General features: G+C 42.8%; 1 protein-coding gene across 1 annotated transcript in view; it reads left to right on the top strand.

The window, feature by feature from the left end:
- Nucleotides 1-13,685, top strand: part of Rsu1 (Ras suppressor protein 1) — a 194,488-nt gene extending 180,803 nt beyond the window's left edge. The window contains exon 9 of the mRNA XM_036188038.1: nucleotides 12,919-13,685. Coding sequence (XP_036043931.1) covers nucleotides 12,919-13,021 — 103 coding nt within the window. The 3' untranslated portion in view covers nucleotides 13,022-13,685. The remainder of the gene's footprint in view (nucleotides 1-12,918) is intronic.
- Nucleotides 13,686-20,277: the final 6,592 nt, after the last annotated feature.

Genomic DNA, 20,277 nt, shown 5'->3' with positions numbered 1-20,277 from the left:
CATCTTTTAAAATATCTCTCTGGAAAGAAACTGTGTTTTTTGTAAAACTTCGTGCAGACGAACATAAGGCATTTTGCAATTCTGTGGTCTCACCCAAGTTTAGAATGGACCACCTCAGTGTTAGCACAGTGTTCAGCAGCCTGGATTTGTTAGTACCTGTTTAGTGTCTGCTCAATACTCGGTACTTGGAATGATTTCATCCTCACAACAGCCCCATGATGTCTGCACTATTAATCTCAATCGTAGTCTACAGATGAGAAAGACCTCTCAGACAGGTTGAGTGACTAAAGTTACCCAGTTACCAGGAATTATAGATGACTTGAAGAATAACTTATTTGGGTTTGCTGTTAATTAGCTTCCATACAAATGCAGAGCATGGAAAAAAAATGTCATATCCCCTGGTTTCTTCTCTCTCAAAGCATACTGTGCATTAAGTGGATCCAAGCTTCTCTGCTTCAAACCAGAATCCACAAAGTAATTGAATGCAGCATGTTGTACATTTGCACATTGGGGCTGAGGGTAGGGTCAGTTGTCAAAGATCTCACTGCACAAGCAAGAGAACCTGAGTTTAGTCTTCAGCATCCACATAAAAAGCCAGCCAGAATGGCAAGCACTTGTAATCCCATTGCTGGGGAGGCAGAAATGGGAAGATTCTCATTCTCACTGGCCAGCCAGCCTAGCCTAATTGCTGGCCCATAGATCCTAATGAGAAATCCTGTTTCAAAGAACAAGGTCAAAGTAGATGACTCCTGTATAACAATACCCAAGATTATTCTCTGGCCTCTCCATGTGCTTATCACATGCATGAGCATGCTTGTACACACCTCTATATATCATACATGCACACACACACACACACACACACACACACACACACACACACACTCAATGAAAAGTGACCTCCTTAGAGAGCACTCTTTGTCAATATTAGACAGACAGACAGACAGACAAGCAACATACATACTTCGGGGGCACAAGCCAGCTATTGTCACAGGAATGAGGGACAAAACCTGTATATGTAATCTACACAATAGAGTCTTACCTTTCTTTTAATTTTTCAGATGTGGGGGGTTGTTTGATGTTGTTTATTTAGGTTTGAGGTTTATGGAGAAAATACTTCATCAAGAAATAGAAATTAAGCCGGGCAGTGGTGGCGCACGCCTTTAATCCCAGCACTTGGGAAGCAGAGCCAGGCGGATCTTTGTGAGTTCAAGGCCAGCCTGGTCTACAGAGCAAGATCCAGAAAAGGTGCAAAGCTACACAGAGAAACCCTGTCTCGGAAAAAAAAAAAAAAAAAGAAAAGAAAAAGAAAAAAAAAAAAAAAACAAGAAATAGAAATTAAAAAAATAGTGAGTTTTGATGTCCACAGCAGATTTAATGTTTGTATCCAATATCATCTAAAGCCTTTCTTCCCTCGTGAAACTTGACTATGATGTCTCATCTTGTTCTGTAGGAGCTACCTTATGTCTTATAGACCCTCTACAACTGGAGTTGACTGTTCCCAAGTATGGATTGTTCCATTGGCATGTTCCTGTCTCTGTGTGTGTTTTCTTTGAGCTTGTCTGTCCCATGCCATCGTACTGAGCTGAGAGAAGCCTCCACACCCACTATGCCTCTGCCATCTCCACCTCACACTTTTACTCCACCTCACATACACCATCTGCACATAGAATGTTCTAACACCTTCCAGGGGTGTTTTGTGGGTGAGATTCTTAGATGAAATACTTGAGATTCTTGGATGTGAGGGGCTGTTGTGACAAGTTCCAGCTCTTTCCTACCCACCCACAGCCACAGTTTTTGCCTGTTGGGGGCATCAGACACAAAAAAACCAAGTCCTAAGAATCAGCCCCTCCTCAGTGTTTCCCTGGATCTGCTCATAGGTTCCTTGCCGGTGCCTGGGATCCACTGCAGATCTTGGTGCACAGCCAACCTAGTCTGTAGCTGTCTTCTTGGGTTTTTGCCTTTTTTCTTCTATAGACTGTAAGTTTCTCAGAGATTCTTAAAAATCTGATGTAAAAACAAAACTAGAAAAATACACGATAAACAATCTTCTGAGGAGATCAAGGCAGGAAGTATCTTATAAACTTCCTTTTGAGGGTGCTTCTTCCCTTAAACTCAAAATGTACAAATCAAGACTAAAAGGAAGGTGCATTCCAACGATTCACCTTTGAAGCTGCCGTATCTTCATTATTCCTGTCACAATTGGTGCCTTGACCCCAGTACCTCTCTGTTTCTTCCTACTCCTGATAGAACCCCTTGTCCACCAAGAACTTGTTGGATCATGCCCTGCTGATGATATCTTTACATCACCAGCTAATGTTCAGAAGTTGAGACCTCGGATGGAGAAGCAAAAATTGACTTGATTTGCCCTGTTTCAGAGATGCCAGTGACCACATCCCAGAACACACAGCTTACAGAAGGAACCTAGCTATGACAGGGACAGGGTACCAGCTGCCTCTTCCTACTTTTGCTTGAAGTTCCCTGGGTGGCAGCTTTGTAGATAAACCATCATAGATAGTCTGTAGCCAAAGACAGTCTGGTCTGAATTACTAAAGTGGTTTTGTTGTCTGGTTTGCTCCTGGTTTTATCTTTGCAATTTGTAAGTAGAAGTGCTTTATCTCACCAAAAATCCTTGAATGCTGAAGGAAAAAAATAATACAGCATTGTTTTAAATATTAGGCATCATGTCATGACATAACCTAGCAGAGTGGACCTTTAAGATGTCCACCCTGTGAAGTTTCATTTAATGTGCCTTGGTTAAGTGTGTTTGTATAAGTGATGTGCTGCTCAAGTCCCATAGATAAAGTACATGTTATGGGTTGACTCTGAAGAATCCCCCACAGGCTCCAGTTTTGACCACTTGCTCCCCCATGTGATGGTGCAATCGAGAGGCTGTGAACCCTTTAGCAACCAGATCCTAGCAGAAGGAAGTAGGTCACTAGGTGCAGACATATGAAGGTTATACCCTGCCTTTGGTTCCTGCCAGACCCTCTGCTTCCTTTTCACCATGTTGTAAACAGTTCTCCGTCACATACACCCTCATACCATAATTCTGTCCATTTGCCTATCCATATTTGTTGGTGACTATTGGGTACTAACTAATCACAGGAACTAGAAAATAAAAATGACTTAGACATAATCTTATTCCAGAGGCATTCATGATCCATCTGAACAGTCATTCCAACAGTTGGATGCTTTTGATCATCCTAGTAATGCTATACCTGCTTTCTTTCAGTCAGTAGACATTTACAGTGTATCTATAGTACACTACTAGGTATGTGTCATTTTTCTCACCATTGGCCAAATGCCTGACAAGAATCACTTAAGGGAGGAAGGACTTGGCTCACAGTTTAAGGGAACATTCTATGATTGTGGAGAAGGCTTGTCAGTAGGAGTAGATCACGGCTGTAGGTGGAAGCATGAGACTGCTTGTTCATATCTCTATGGATCAGGAAGCAAAGAGAATTCTGACATTGACCTGCCTTTGCCTTTTTTCCCCTTTTTGTCCAGTCCAAGACCCCAGCCCATTAGTTGGTGCTTCCCACATTAACATGGTCTTTCCCACTCAGTTAAACCTCTCTGGAAATAGCTCCAAAAAACATACTAAGAGCTGTCTCCTATTGAGTCTAAATCAGTCAAGTGGACAGTAAGGATTGACCATCATAGCCAGGTATAGGGGGACTAAAGAAGACAGACAGGTTCCTACCCTCTAAGAATTAGTCTTCTGTTTGGTGAGGCAAGAAGCAATAGAAATCATATAAACAGCATAACATTACTGAGGTACACAGTAAGAGGAAGGCTTATGTCATCAATAAAAAGGTTATTCAAGAAGACCTGGCTGGGGAAATCACACTTGAAGTAGCACAGAGTGACAGTGTCAGTGCTCAGCTGTCCTTTAGTGGCAAGGAACACAAAGCCCAAGAGAAAGAGGTGATCTTATAGTAAGAGCGGCTGGTGGGTTTCAGGCACCTCATGGTCTGTGGGCTCAGTTAATATCACTGGGCCCAATACCTCTCTGTGTTCCAGTTCTGCTTTGACTGTGCCAATTTTTCTCCTAGGCAGTCCCCTATGAACTAGGCCAGTGTGGGGTGCAAATCGATTCTTCTCATTCTCAAGTAAACACGAAGAAAAAGGACATTTCCTCCCTTAGCAGCTCAGACACTAGGTCTGTTTCTCTTGCTGGCTGTCATGGACCCCTTGCTCATTTATCACCCACTTAGTTTAGCCAAGGTGACAAGACACCCTGACAGGCTTAGGCTGCACTGAGTCACATGACCCGCCCTCAAAGCCATCGGCATCCCCAGAGTTCACTATATTCTCCTCAAGGAGTTTAAGCCTCCGGTACCTCTGTTTCTTCATCTGACAGTGAGTATAGTGGTGGTGCCTTCTAGGGGAGAACTGGAGAGGAACTCCAGACAGAAGGATAGTAAGGACCAGTGTAGAGGTGGCAAGAACCTGGGATGGGAGCGGGGAGGGGAGCTGTACTGACCAGCTTTATGTCAACTTGACACAAGCTAGAGCCATCAGAGAAGATCAAGTCTCAATTGAGACAATGCCTCCATAAGATCTGGCTGTATGGAATGTTCTTAATTAGTGCTCTTTGGGGGAGGGCCCCGCCCATTGTGGGTGGTACCATCTGGTGGTCCTGGGTTCTATAAGAAAGCAGGCTGAGCAAGCTATGAGGAGCAAGCTAGTAAGCAGCACCCCTCCATGGCCTCTGCCTCTGCTTCTGCCTCCAGATTCCTGTCCTGCAAAAGCCTCTCCTCACTGCTTTTGATGATGAACTGTGATATGGAACCATGAGCAAAATAAATCCTTTCCTTCCCCAGTTGTTTTTGGACATGGTGTTTCATCACAGCAATAGTAACCCTGACTAAAACAAATGATGGCTGAATATGGGGAACTGACTAGGAGCTGGACATGCAGGCATGGGTTCATGTATACAGGACAAGAGTAACACTCACTGTGCTTGATACCTCTGCTTTACTATAGATGTAGCATCCTTGGATGTGGACCGAGTACAGCTTGCTGGTCCCTGCTGCCTTTCTCTGGAGGTGCAGAGTCCTCCCCGCCCACGTTGAACCTACTTTTTCCTTTGGTGACCACTGGTTTTGAGGACAGGATCTCTTCCCATCTCTGTGAGTGTGTGTTATGGTCAAGCTCACTGGCTTAGGAGCTAGGCTGGTGCTATTTTGGATGACTTGTCACATTCCCGTTTTGATTCATTTCATGTTGATTTGTCATTTAACAAACAAAAAACAATCTCATTTCCAATATATTCAGGTTTTAGGATAGTGCCTTGGTATTGGTCCATGTATCATAGTCTCTTCATATACTTGATAATTTTGTGTTGGCAGAATGTGAAGTTTAAGGTGATTTATAAAATAGGTACAAAATGTCTCAGTAGCTTGTGATCTTTTATTTGATTAGTACCTAGTTATCCATGTTCCAGAATCTCTTTGGAAAATTACTATTTAACTTTTAAATCCAGACTCAAGTTATTGGGTTTTCATAGTAGTGAATTTAAAGAATAATTTTGAAATGAGTAAATTACCCTGGGTCAGGGGCAGAGAGGAATCTCTCTAGGGATAGTGTTTGTCAGAGAAGGAGCCTGTTTGGGAAACTTCCCAGTGTCCTTGGCTCCTTTCCTTCCACCTCTAAGTTCAGTTTGGAAATTGCAACATTTAGCACTTTGCAGTTTAATTTAAAAGGATTACCTATTTTCTTAAATGCTTAAGCAGCGGAGCAAGGTGCAGCTATTGATTTTTTCTCTGCATGTATTCCGTGAAAGCTGTTTCTGCTCCTTCCCCAGGGAGCATACCTCCTGAACTGCATGCTTGTTGGTGACAGCTTGGACCTCTGATACATAACCAAAGACTTTGCCTAATATCCTTTCGACTGCTCGGGGAATTTTTATTAAGTGAAAGCATCATTAGAGTAGACAGGATGATGAAGTTTAATGAGCATCTTTTGTACATGCTATTGTTGGTTTTGCTCTTTCCAGAATCCACGCTTCTCCCCTCCAGTGGGGCAGAGAGTGAGGCTGGGATGTGTGGAGCGTTTTCAGTTCTGCCTTCTAGTATACCTTGTGTTTGGGCATGGCCCCACACCTGTGTTCAAGTAGCTACATATTTCTTTGGGCTGTTTGTATAGATGCTGCTTACTCATGTGTGTTTGTACATTCTTTTTACACTGTATCAAGAACAGTGAACACTGGAAGAAATGATGGGGAAGACCCATATTGGTGCTGGTGAAATTGTGTGGAAGCATCTCAAAAAAAAAATCAACATTTTGAATTAATGAGACTTCTCTTAGGAATAGGAGAATAGTTATATGTTTTTTCTTCAGGACTCAGCAATTTATGTGCTAAGATTCTGTCACCAGCCCCTCATAGCTGCTAGATGGGATAAATAAAGATCCTGCAAATGCTTATTAATAATCCAGGCTTCACATTTTGTCCACAAATTTATTTGCAGCGATGTTAAATTTAGCACCCTACCATCAGATTACAGATTACAAGCAAAATTACTTCTCATTATTTTTTTGCTGGCCATCGACTTAGGTTTTAAAATTGGTTCTTTTCTTGGTCTGTATACGGACTTTCCATGGAAACACCCAAACAACAGTAGGGAGGCATACGACACAAGCAAGCAACTTCAGAGCAGCATATTGCACCTCACATATACCTGGCATTCCAAAACACAATATTTACATGGCACACAATGTGTTTCCAGTGTGCCTTGAGTATACAGAATACATTCCCCACTCGCAAGAAGAAAACATGGTCCTCTTATTGAGAAAACCAGACTGGAAAGTCTGGAATGGGGTAAGACAAGATAACCTAGTCCGGTTTGAGCTCTGGAGTAACTGTCTGGGTTGACCCAAGCCTGAAGTTGGAAGGTGTCAGTTTTCTCATTTGGATAAGGGTAGCAGTGGGACCCACTTCACTGGGCAGCCGCGACAGCACACAGTGAGCGCATGGAGACCACTGTACAATGAACCCAGTGTCATCAAGGCATTCTGCTGATGCCTTGAAATAATGAGCCAAGGGCAGGAGTCACTGTATCCCCCTGGACCTGATGGTGAGAGCCTCGTCAATCCTTCAGCGCTTCCTGAAGGCAGAATGGGGGTGAAGAATGGTGAAAGCTGGGGATGCCTCAAACTAAGACTGAAAGCTGACTTGTAGAAAGGACCCAGGCCAGCATTCTGGGCCGTAATAACACAGATCATCCACAGCAAAAAAGCACAGAGACCTAAATGAATGATAGCTGCTAAAACACTAGTATCAGGCCTCAGACTGACTTGGCATTTTTTTTTCTCTTTTATATATGTGTGTGTGTGTGTGTGTGTGTGTGTGTGTGTGTGTGTGTGTGTATGTGCATGGTTGTCCATGTGTGGGGCACTTGTATGCATGCATGTACATAGAGATGCAAGGGTAACACTGAGTGTTTTCCTTTGTCATACTCCTCATTTACTGAGACGAGCTCTCTCAATTGAACTTAGACATCTGTATTTCAACTAGTCTAATTAGCCAGCTTGTTCTGTTAGGCACTTATCTAATTATTCTTTATCAATAAAAAAATCAGAGTCAGATATCAGGGTAAGAACCTGGATGATCAGAGAAGCGGTGCAGCAGCCATCAGTGACCTACCATCTGAAAGGGCTGAGATCCTCTCTCAGTCCCACCTTACTACTTCCTGCCACCTGTCTATCCTCAGTCCTCCAAAACCTCTATGGTTAATTGGTCAGCTAGTGGCTAGTTCCGCCCTCTGACTCAAAGCAAGCTTTATTGTCGGAGTGTGATCAAAATATCATGCAGCAGTTCTGGGTATCTGCTGCCTCCTCTTTTTAATCACTGGAATTCCAGTTAAGCCACCTTTGCGTGGGTTCTGGAGATCTGAATTTCTATGCTCATGTTTATCCCAAAAGTACTCTTTAACTACAGAGCCATCTTCCCAGCACCAACTTTTTCCCAAATACCTTGATGAGTTCATGTCAGTCTTAACTACCTTCTAGATTCAGTTTCTGGGATGTTGCTAGAATTCCTTGGAGGAGGCTCTTTGGGGAAGCTCACCTGCTTTGTTACATTTTGTAGCTGCTTCTCCGGGTGAGTTGAAGAGGCCAGTGACTTGGAAAGCTTTGATGTAGTCATTGGAGCTGTAAAATTAGATGATCTTTCTGTGGAAGAGGGTATAAAGAAATAAAAGCAGTGACATGGGACAGAAAGATCTCCAGAGAGACATTCAGAGGATTCCAGAGGACAGAGAAGACTTCTTGGAAGGAGGAGTGGGGTAGTCTGTAGTAGTCTTCATATTGGCAGCACTCAAGAAATGGGATGTTCCCAGCAGAAGACTGCAAGAAAATATATGGGTTTGTCTAAGACTGAAAGTATCCCTATTCAGTAGAACTCATACACCAATAATGGAAAACTGCACATCTCATAATGCTTAATACAAATACTGATTGCAAAATCTATTCTGATATGGTAGGCTGGAACATTTTGTTATTTTGTCTTACCTACTAACAGGTAGTAGTTTTCAGTTTCATAGACTTGGTGTGGTCTGTGTACAACTGCTTTAATAACACACTCCAGTAAAGCTGCTTTTAAAGGTAGGGTCCTGGTGGCAAGAGCAGTCTGCAGCATCTTTTCCTAGTGGTTCCCTTGGAGAAGGTCCTCACAGGGCATCTTCTGCTGGTAGCTCAGTGCATGGTCTACTCCCTTCACTCTTTGTCTTCACAGATAAGGATGAAGGGCCTTGTGATCCTAAGCAAGGTAATTCCGAGAGCATCCACAGGCCGTTGGTACCTTTGAAATTGCCTGGGTCTGCTTCAGGCTCCTGAGAGTAATGGATCCTTTCCTGTCACTTTTGCGTGTCCTTCGATGTGGTGGGTTGTTTTTCAAATTCATTAACCACCTCTCATTTATCTTCTACAAACCTTAGATTTCAGAAGTGAGATTTTCTAGGACTCTTTGCAAAAGGTATAACTCCCTCTGCCCATTTTCCAGCTTGCTTGAGCGCTTTGCCCGCTAGTGACATAGTAATCTTGAGCCAGATTCTCTCCTGTCAACACTGTCAAATTGATACAACCAGGTGGCAATGCCTGCTGGAGTCCTTTCAAGAGGAGGAACCCAAGGACATGTGGTCACAACATAGGTTCCAGGTCATACTTCCGGTGTAGCAGCAGAGTGTTGGGGGGGAGGGCTAGGTAGCCCGAGTCATGAGTTTTATGAGATATTAAAGGTGGCGATAGCCATTAGAGCATCCATCATGTGCCAACATGGACAGGATCATTTCTGTATGTCTAGCTCCATCTTTCCTGGAACCCTCCAAGGTGACAGAGAAACTTCATCTTGGTCTTGTAGATGAGAACATCAGACTGTGGTGACTTAGTGACAGTCCCAAGGCCAAGTGGCATTTGAAACTGAATGCCATGCAGACTAAAGAGATGGGTACACAGCTGGCTCTCTTCTCTAGGCACCTCCAGTCCTGGGTCCCCGGGGGTGCTTCACAGAGGCTGAGGGGTGGCTGCAGTCTGCGTGGCTGTAGAAGTGGGAAGGAGCAGGACAAGTGAGGGAGGCTGGATTCTACAAGCCCTAGAGGGCCTAACGGAAGGATTACAGTGTAGTCACCTGTGCAGACCAATGATCTGTCTGCCACACTTCGCAAATGGAGGTCCCCCTGGGTAATAAGTGGTACAGCCAAGAATGGTACCCAAGAATTTGGACCCTGAGATCTGTATCATTACTGGCCTGCCACAGCCTCATCTCTCAGTGGGGATAGCTGCTCAGGATAAGGCTGACTCTCATCTGCCCACATAGCTGGAGGAATTAAAGGCTCACACAGGGGACAGAGGCATCATCCAGCCCTTCAGTGACTCACTGAGGAAGTGGGGCGATGCATTTAGCTCAACCCTGGTTGCTTTCTTCAAAGAGAATTAAAACCTTTCTTCTAGAGTGTTTAGAACATTGTCACTGGTAGAAAGTAGCATGTTATTTTTCAGAGAAAACCCCTAATGAAATAAGGCCATTGTATGATTATCTCTATTTAATCACTCTGAGTAGAATGCCACATCATAAGCCCCAGTTTTCACAGTGTTCTCTGCCTACTTCCAATAGATTTTCCATGGTGCCCAGCCTACAGCTACCCTTGTAAGGAAAGACACTTACAGGTGAAGGAACTGAGGCATGGCCAAGGGTGGGTGGATGTGAAAACTGCTGATCATTTGCTCAGAGTCAACACCGATTGAGGGTCAAAACTCCGATTGAAACATCTGCAGTGACTGCTGAGCCCTTTGTAGTGAGTTGCTATGAAGCTCTGGGAAGTCCAGGCACACACAGAGCAATCGGAGAATAAAAGGCAGCAATTAAAACACTGGAACATTCCTGCTCTAAAAGAAGGAGAGCCTTGCTGAGTGCCATGTGGCATTTGCATCTCCTTCAGAACCAACTTTTCTGGGGACCTCCTGCTTGCCCATGTGGCTCACTCCCTTCGGGCCATGCCAGTCAAGTCACTTGGCAGACCTGAGCTCTCTTACCCTCCATCACCTCTGGTTGTTGATGCACCTTTGCTAATGCTGAAGTCGTTTTGAGTTCCCAAGTTATATTAGTTATCCTTTCTCACTTCTATGACAGAATGCCTGACAGGCATTAAAGGAGGAGGATTTATTTTGTCTCTTGATTTCAGGAGCTACCAAGCCATCGTGATATAGGTACAGCATCCAAAGCTTGTGGCATGGCTTGGATCATCCTTTGATGATAATGAAGCAAAGTGGGACCAGACTCTAACCCTGGATATAATTCTCAAGACCTCCTCCCAGTGGCCTCCATCTTCCAGCTAGGCCCCATGTCTCAATAGTTCTGAAGACATGCCCCCCAAAAGGCTGTGCCATTGTCTAAGGATCAAGGGTTCAAACACAGCCTTTGAGGGCATTTCACATTCACACCAGAAGACATATGGATGAACTGTCTTGTTTCTGTTGGTCTTTCTAATCCATCAAGTCTGATGTTGTCTGAGTTTGAGCATGTACATTTTGTTTTCCTTTGTGCGGATAAGAGATTGTAAAACAGAGGGAAAGTATAAGAAAGCAGTGTAATGGATGATCCTGGGATCGGGGTGTCCTTGTGAATGCACAGGACAAAGTCAGATCTTGGCTCTGTGCCATGCCAGAGGACCTCAGAGATGAGAGGCAACCAGGGGAGCCTGGAGCCCCTGAACATGGGGTCTGTGGCTTTGGGTAAAGAGATCGCAGAGGCTATTGGGTAGAAGAGTATGTTTCCAAATGTGTGAATTAAGATGAGGAGTGGGAAGGCTAGCCTTCTTTGGCTCAGAGTCCGTTCTGTTCATGGTCTCCGGGAAAGATTCGGAAGAGGAAATACATAGGCAGAGATATTGACAGCATGGGAATCAGGTGACAACTGAAGTTGAACTTGCTTTGTGCACCGTGAAAAACCATCAGTTCTTTCTGGGCTATAGGACCCCAGGTGTCCAGGCCACTCAGACCATTGCGTTAGTACAAAGTTCTCTAAGCTCCTAATTGCTACAGCGCTTAAGCCTGTCTGCAGGCTCCCTTGTAACCTGTACAGACGTATGTTGCCTCCTCGACACAAGAGAATGGCTATCCCTTTTACCTGCAGAGCAGTCCCCTCACCCGGCTCTGGGGTCCATCTGTTATGAGCTGCAACCGCTGAACTCCCAGCTCTGTAAGGACAGACCTCTCCATCACCACTGTTGGAACAACCAGCCTCAAAACTGACACTAGGGAGCCTACAGAAGAAAGAAGACCTGGCTTGCCACCTACCCAGGGGGCAACTCCATTTGCTGGGTCCTCCCCTCAGCTCGTCAGCCGTAATGTTCATGCCAATCAAGAGCATCTTTGTATTCATCACAGGGTGTAGCCATATAGTGTTAGTTCAAAACTGGGAGAAGGAGTTGGGAGTATAGCTCTCATCTACAATGATCGTGACCCTGGACTCATCCTCAGCAGTGTACAGTCAGTATATATACACAAACAAACCTAAAGCAGTGGATGTGATCCTTTAATTAGGCATTAGAAGCAGTGGCTCCTTACACAGAGAGGTGAGTCTCTTGGCTGACTCTCATTCCATTAGAAAAGAGCAGGTGCCGCTACGGCCGAGGCCAGGCCTTTCCTCTAGAGATACCTAGGGCATGGAACTCTCTGGAAGACTCAGTTAAATTAACAAGGGGAGTTAAGGCTGAGCTCTATTTATGCTAGGGTGGCTTTAATTTCGTTTAATCAGAATTACTCATAAATTATGGATTCATTACTATCTGCCGCTCAGTTAAATTCTTTCGGCAACGGATGCCATCCACCGTAATTGTGGGGCACTTTGTCAACATTTAATCAGCGGTACTTATTAATGTGGCATTGATGTGTGGTGCCGTCCCCACACTATCAATCACACACGAGCAGCCAGCGTGATCCCCGGTACCATTGCTCTTTGTCACATTAACCGGCCCCAGGGCCTTCAGACCAAGCCTTGGTACTCCCTCCTCATGACATGGCTACTCTGTCCCTCTAGTTCCATGAGTCCTTTGTCCCTGTAGCCATAAACACTCCCAATCTTTGGAACACCTCTCTGGAAGGGCTTTGTGAATATGACCTATATTCACAGTCCTGAAGATCTCTTCCTCTTCCTGCACCCTGTCCAGGAAGTGGGAAATACCAAGAACCTTGTCTATGAGAGAAAACTGTAGCACAGGGTGTATACACACGCATGCATGTCTGTACACGCATATGTAAAATCATAAATTCTCAGAGTGGATGAGGCAGAGTAAACAGAACATATTTTGGCTTGTCTAACATATCTGGTGACTGAATATTTAAAGTTTTTCCTAAAGAAACGAGTGAACAAAGCTTATGACTTTACCCTCTCTCTCTCTCTCTCCTTCTCTCTAGCCTCTATGGCAGACACATGCAGGCGAACCCAGAACCCCCAAAGAAGAATAACGACAAGTCCAAGAAAATCAGCCGGAAGCCCCTCGCAGCCAAGAACAAATGAGGAACAGACGCTCTGGGCTCCGGGCTCCCCTCTAACTCTTCTGGCCTTCCTTGCTCTGTCTCACAGATAAATACCGTGTGCTTGTGCCTACTTCAAAAACAGAGAAAGGAAAGTCTTTCCCGTCTCTCCTCCCACTGCTTGAGTGCAACCTCACCTTTGCACTTTTGAAATTCTTGTGGTAGGTGGTACACTTTTATAAAGTCTTAAATCCATTCCCATTTGTTTCCTAAAAATTGCCAAAGGCAGGAAACAAAGCTGTCATTCTCCTGCAAATTCCATGGTAGGCACAGGTTTCAGTTCCTTGAATAAACGTCACCGGGCTGCTTATTGTCAAAAGAATAATTAAAATCATGTAACCACTTAAATGTCACAGTTAACACTTTTAACACTTCTCTTTCTTTCTGTTTATTCACATAACTCATTATTGTGCCTTATTAAAAATCTTCCTTCACCGCCAAGCTATTATGTTCATTTAACTCCAAAATGATTTTAATAAAATCTTGAATTTATATCACATGTTTCTTCTTGACTAAAATAAAAAATAACCTAGTATTGGGTATACACATTTTTTATTACTCCCTCCCCCTCCCCCCAAAAAATTTTTTACCTCACCTAATTTTACAGATGATAATCTATGGACCTTACCATAAAAGAAATAAAACATGCCGGGCAGTGGTGGCACACGCCTGTAATCCCAGCACTCGGGAGGCAGAGGCTGGCAGATCTCTGTGAGTTCGAGGCCAGCCTGGTCTACAGAGCAAGACCCAGGAAAGGCACAAAGCTACACAGAGAAACCCTGTCTCAAAAAACAAAAACAAAAACAAAAACAAAAAAAGAAATAAAACATTAAATCATTGTTACTTTCCTCTCACATCAGTTTGTCAGGCTTTTTTTTTTCTTCTCCTTTGAAGACTGTTTCTAAATTAGGAAGGAGGAGAAAAACAAATCTCTAGGAGATTCTGCCAGGAGATTTTGGAAAGCAGCATCCTTTCGCCAAAGGAAACTGTGACTTTTGCCAGTGCCTGCTAGACAAGGGCTGTGAAACAAGAAAAAGAAGAACTCAAGTGTGGTTTTTTTGTGACTGGAGAGGGTCTGTTCACATGGAAGCATTCTCCTAAAAGACTGATGTCCACAAAGTTGTACAAATGTGCACAGTCTGTACCGCACCCAGTATGGAGACCACCTTGGCAGAGTCACTGAAGGACCAGTATCTGCAGTAGGTAGTTTTCCTTCTCACCAGCAGTGGTGCGTGTGTGTGTGTGTGTGTGTGTGTGTGTGTGTGTGTGTGTGTGTGTGTAGATGAAAACAAACCCAAACACAAGTTTTGTGGGAGCACCTGGAGACCTCACAACAAAAGACAGGTAAGATGAAATGCTCTCTCACTGGGCTCTGGGGGGAGGACCCAATTCTTCCCCTTGCCGTATTTGCCATTCATTTCCCAGCTGTACCCTAAGCGAGCCAGAGTCAGAGTAAAAGGCCTTGAATTCATGTGCTCATGCATATCTCATCTCAGCTGAGGACACTGCATCTCTGGTTAATATCCTGGGAACCATTACCCATGGGAAGAGGAAGCCCCAGCTACCATCCCCTGCTCCAGGCTCCAGATGATGATATTTACAGGAACAGAGTTTGCCTCACCATGAATTATTTTTAATTATAATTTTAAAGCTTGTGAAATGGTAGAAGGAAGAACAATGCCACCACTATTGGTTGAAAGAAGTCACCTACAATTAAATTAACAGCAAAGTATTAGTAAAAACAGCAATATGAAAGTTGATAAGAAATTTCTCTTTCAAAAGATGAGCTCTCTAGATAGGAATATGAGCAAAACATTTAAATTTGTTAGGAGACAATATCCCCCAAATGCATGAAGATATAAAAAGACAAAAACTCACTGTAATAAAAAAAAAATACAAATCAAAACTAAGCAATGTATAACAATGAGAAATGAGCAAATATTTTTTGAGGTGGCATTAAATGTTAGAGGAGTAATGTGAGGTAAGCATTCTTACATACTGCCACAGGGAATATAAATTTCCCTTGAGGCTGGGTGTAGCACTTTAATAATACACATAGGAAAGCCCTAAATTATGTACTTCAGAGCAAGAATTTTTCCTTCCAAGGATTTATCTTGAAGGCACTGTCAGAGGTACAAAGAGCTGTGTTTGACAATTGCTCTGGTAGCCTGGTATCCATGGTTAAATGTAGGGACAGCCAGCTGACCCGATGGAGCAACTGCAGAGTGTTCACATTTACTGAACAACATTCAAGGACAGTGGGGAATATCTAGTCATACCAGCTGGTAGTATGTGCATGTAAAACTACATTGAAGAGAAATTACCCCTATATTGTGGACTAAGATTCTTTTTTTCATTTTATTTTTTTTAGCCTGACTCTGGGTTTTTAAATTTCTATAATGACCATGTAACTTGTAATCAAAAACATCAAATGCATATTTTTTTCAGAATGAAACTGGTATGTTATTGTATATAACATAGTCCAGAAAAATAAAATAAATATTTAAATTTAAAGCATAATATAAAATGTCACATTAGCATTTTTGTTACCAAAATGGATTTCTACATCTTTTTAAAAAAGATTTCTTTTATTATTTATGTATGTGTATGTATACAGGTGCATATACCTACAGGTGCCCACAGACACCAGAATCAGACCTCCTGGAGCTGGAATTACAGATAGTTGTGAATTTCCCATGGTGGGTACTGAGCACTGAACCCTCATCCTCTGAAAGAGCAGCCAGCACCCTTAGCTAGTGAGCTAGCTCTCCTGCCCCCACATCTTCTTGTACCCTATGTCTACCCATTATCTAGATAACAACAACAAAATCACAGTGTAAAAGGTAGCCTTTGAACAAATAAAAATCAGCTCTGAAATCAACTCTGCCAACTATTCATACTTCGAAGTTATTCATAGCACTTTTGCTAGTAAGCATTTTATGACCTAAAATTAGGTTTTAATCATTTGTATACATAGGTTCCCCATGCTATATACACAATGTGTTATATTTCATGTAGGGGGATAGTTCCCATCAGTAACATTTCAGAAAATTTCTCTGCTCTTTAGGAATGTCACATTTCTATCAAGACTGCATACAAGTACCTCATGACATTAACTCTTAGACATGCTTATTCCGTATGTAATAAACATTGGGATTTATTGTTATTGCTGTTTTCCTCTCTTCTGTTAGGAATAATGTCACTCACTTGCTGAGGGCCTTTCACCTATTTAGTCCTTTTCCTGCCGTGTTTTCTTTCAGTCTTACTCTATATTCATAACCAGTGGTAGGAAATGTGACCTCAGAAAAATTAAGAAACTTCCCTCAAGAGTGTACAGCTAGCATGTACACAGGAAGGATGTAATGGAAGGGTCCTTGGCTCATAAGTACCTGTGCTTTCAAAGCCCATATTGCCCCTCCAATGCCAACCAAGCTTCTTGGACAGTGGTTCTCAACCTTCCTAATGCTGAGACCCTTTAATACAGTTCCTCATGTTGTGGTAACCCCAAACCATAAAATTATTTTTGTTGCTACTTCATAACTATAATTTTGTTACTGTTATGAATTTTAATGCAAATATGTGATATATAGGATATCTGATATGTAACCCCTGTGGGGGGAGTCACAACCCACCAATTGAGAACCACTGTTCTTGGGTCTCCCATAGGCAGTACATCCTACTACTTGGAGTATCTGCTTTTAAAATCTTGAAATGTTTATTTTATTATCTCATCCAGGCCCATCCATGTTGACATCCATGATATTGATGCATGATCCTGTCTATCAGTGTTGGGCCTTTGGTTTCTAGTGTCTTTTCTCATGTTGGTTAGATGGCAGCATGTCTCTATTGGCTATGTGGTATAGTGATCAAAGCAGACAAACCTCACTCCAGATAATCTTTTCTCTCTCTTCATCCAGAAACATACTATTTCCAGTGATACTCCATTAAGGAAGCATAATATACCTAAAGGGATTGAAACTCCTAAAACATGCAAAATGGCTTTGGGGTCATTTCCTAGCTTTGAATGATCAGACCACTTGGAAAACTGTTTTTAGAGGTTCAGCCAGAGAAGGAGAAGAGAACCCATCATACCCATATACCCATCATAGTATCCTCATATGGAACATAATCCTTTAAACTTGTTATACTTCAAATATTACTGCCTGAATAAATGCTATTTCCACTGGCTATTTTCAGTATCCTATTCCTTCCAAGCATTTACACTTATGTTATCACTGCAGTGGCCATGTCTTATTTTGGGATGTTTACAGGCCTTCTGAAGAATCTGACATGTCTAAAAAGGTATGTATACCAAAAATCTGGGAGTGAATTAAGGAACCAAGGTCAGATCCAAATGAAGTGTTATTAGAAAAGGCCTTGGACTGGAATAGCACGCCATCAACCACTAGGCAATGTATCAGTTCCCCCAGTAACAATGGAGAAAGCTGTAAATTACATCTCTGACAGTACACTGTCCCTGGAGGTTGAGAATTATCCTCGCTCCTCCCCCAACCCCAACACACACACACACACACACACACACACACACACACACACACACACACACACAAGTATTCCTCAATCATTCTTATTTTCAGACTCACAGGCCAGTTTACCAATCTGGAGGCCCCGTACTGACACTACTATTCCACACACTCTGAAACTGGCACATTCTGTACACAGATGTTGTCAGCAAAACCAACTTGTTTCAGCCCAGGAAGAAAGTGTTACCATGACTAACAGCTGCAAGTAGGGGTGGGGAGCACAATCCATTCATAACTCCTCCAGAGTACCACCCAAAATATGCCTGCTTGCAACACTCAGCCCGGTCCCATTGCTTGTGTGGGCTGCTTGCTGCATTTCAGTTTTAACAAAGAGCTGCTTTGAATCACTGTACACAATGCAGCGGTGAGGCCAAGGCTGGGACTGAGGAAGGCTTTACCTGAAGACTTGGCCTTGGATTCCAAATTACTTAGCCATTCAGCTGTTCCAGGTTTGATGGTGGCGTGGGTCAAGGTGCATCTCTGAGTAGGTTTCATTGGCAGGGCAGTCGTGTAAGACAGGATAGTCTGGAAGAGTAGTTGTCTCTATTGCAAGCGTGAGAAAGCACAGAGAGGAAGAAACTGGGGTCCGCTGGATGGAAGAGCTTACAGAGGAAGTCAACATCAGTGTGCCTGGAGACATTTAGATGGGTGCAAGCTTTGGCTTTTTTTTTTTTCTTTTTGATACATTTCACTTGCCTTGAGCAAGTATTAATCCCTACCCCACAAGTTTCACCTAGCACTTGAGCATGCAACTGTATTTGGAAACAGTCTTTGCATATATAATCATGTAAGGGACATGAGTTCCTACTGGATTTAGAATAAGCCAGAACTAGTGACTGGGACCATCACAAGAAATATGTGATGACAGAGACCCAGGAGAGATGGTCATGTGACAGTGAAGACAGAACCTGGAGTGATGATGCTACAAACCTAAGACCGTGAAGCAGCATCCTCAGCTTGAAAAAGCAAGAAAGGATCTTTTTTTAGACACTTCCCAGGGAACCTAGTTTTGTTGACTGTTGGTCAGTCTTTCTTTGCTGGTACAGAATGCCCAAGAGAAAACATTTTACACGGAAAAATGATTTATTATGGCTCACACTTGGAGAGGCTTATGCCTTTTCAGTTGACTCTGTTGTTTCTGAGATATAGAGAGGCAAAACAACATGGAGAGCAAAGCTATTCAACCTGTGGCAGTTAGGAAGTGAGAAAGAGAGATGGAGCAAGATTGGGTAGATAGGTGATGAACAGATGAGTGGGTAGGTGATAGATAGATAGATAGATAGATAGATAGATAGATGATAGATAAATACATACATAAATATATACATACATAGTTATATGATAGAAAGATAGATGATACATACATACATACATAGATGATAATGATGATGGTGAAGATAGATAGATAGATAGATAGATAGATAGATAGATAGATAGATGCTATAATCCCAAAACACCCCCAGTTGCTTGCTCCCTCTAATTAGGCCCCGCCTGGTTATATTTCTAAAACTTCCTGTCCTACCTTACTTTTCTATTGTGATAAAACACCGTTACCAAAAGTAGCTTAGAGGAGGGGAGGATTTATTAGGCTTACAGGTTATGATCCATCATCAAAGAAAGCCAAGTCAGGAACTCAGGCAGGAGCTTGAAGCAGAAAACAGGGATGATCCCTGCTTCCTCGCTTGCTCAGCCATATTTCTTAGACAACCCAGACCCACTGACTTAGGGATGGCCCTGCCCGCAGTGAGCTGGGCTCTCCTCCATCAATTAGCAATGAATGAAATGCCTCACAGACATGGCTACAACCCAAAATTATCTAGACAATTCTTCAATTTAGCTAGACAGTTCTTCAAGTGACTCTGGGTTGTGTCACATACAGTTAAAGCTAACTGACAACTCCCAATAATACTATAATATTATAAATCCCTCCATGGATTAATTAAATCTCTGATAGTATTGCCACCCATCAGTGATTGGATGTACCAGCTGGGACCAAATTTCCAACACATGGAACGTTTAGGGGGACACTTCAAATCCAAAAGATAAGATGGTCTCCAAAACCCAGAGAATAAATATCTGCTGTTTTACAGTGCTATATCAGTGGTTCGTGGTGCCCAGAGAAAACAAATACCAGCAGATGTATTCAGCACAAAGCAGACCAAGAATTGTGTAGCTTGAAGTGACAGCCCCTGTACTCAGAATAGAGAACCAGAAGCACCCAAAGCTGCATGGAGTTTTCATTCTGTTTGTGGCCAACTTCCATGGACTGATCTGACAGTCTGGACGGTGTTTCTTGGGGACACCTCAAGGAGATGCCATACCTAGCTCCAGGCATAGGCATCTAGCTCCCCAGTTAAGAACCTGGAGAATTCCTGTTTCCCCAGGTTAACTTCCATTGCTGCAGCAAAGTCTAAGAATGGAATTACATCTTTCAAGAAAATGATAGCTTTTCTGTTACCTCATTAAAGAACTCTCATTTCTTTATAGGTGGTAGGTGACACTCTGTATTAATATTAATTTTCTGATCCAGAGCTATAAACCAAAAACAAAAAGAATCAATATGAAGTTTGTTCGTTTGTTTGTTTGTTTTCTAAACTGCCTAAATTCTTTTTGTTATCAGCTGGGAAAGGCTTCATTTTGACAGTTTTATGAATGGAGTAAGAAGCTCCTATCTTGTTGCCCCCTTGAGTTTTTA

This window comes from Onychomys torridus, chromosome 5, assembly GCF_903995425.1.
Source record: "Onychomys torridus chromosome 5, mOncTor1.1, whole genome shotgun sequence".
Taxonomy (NCBI): domain Eukaryota; kingdom Metazoa; phylum Chordata; class Mammalia; order Rodentia; family Cricetidae; genus Onychomys; species Onychomys torridus.
This window is presented reverse-complemented; position numbering and strand designations above follow the sequence as displayed.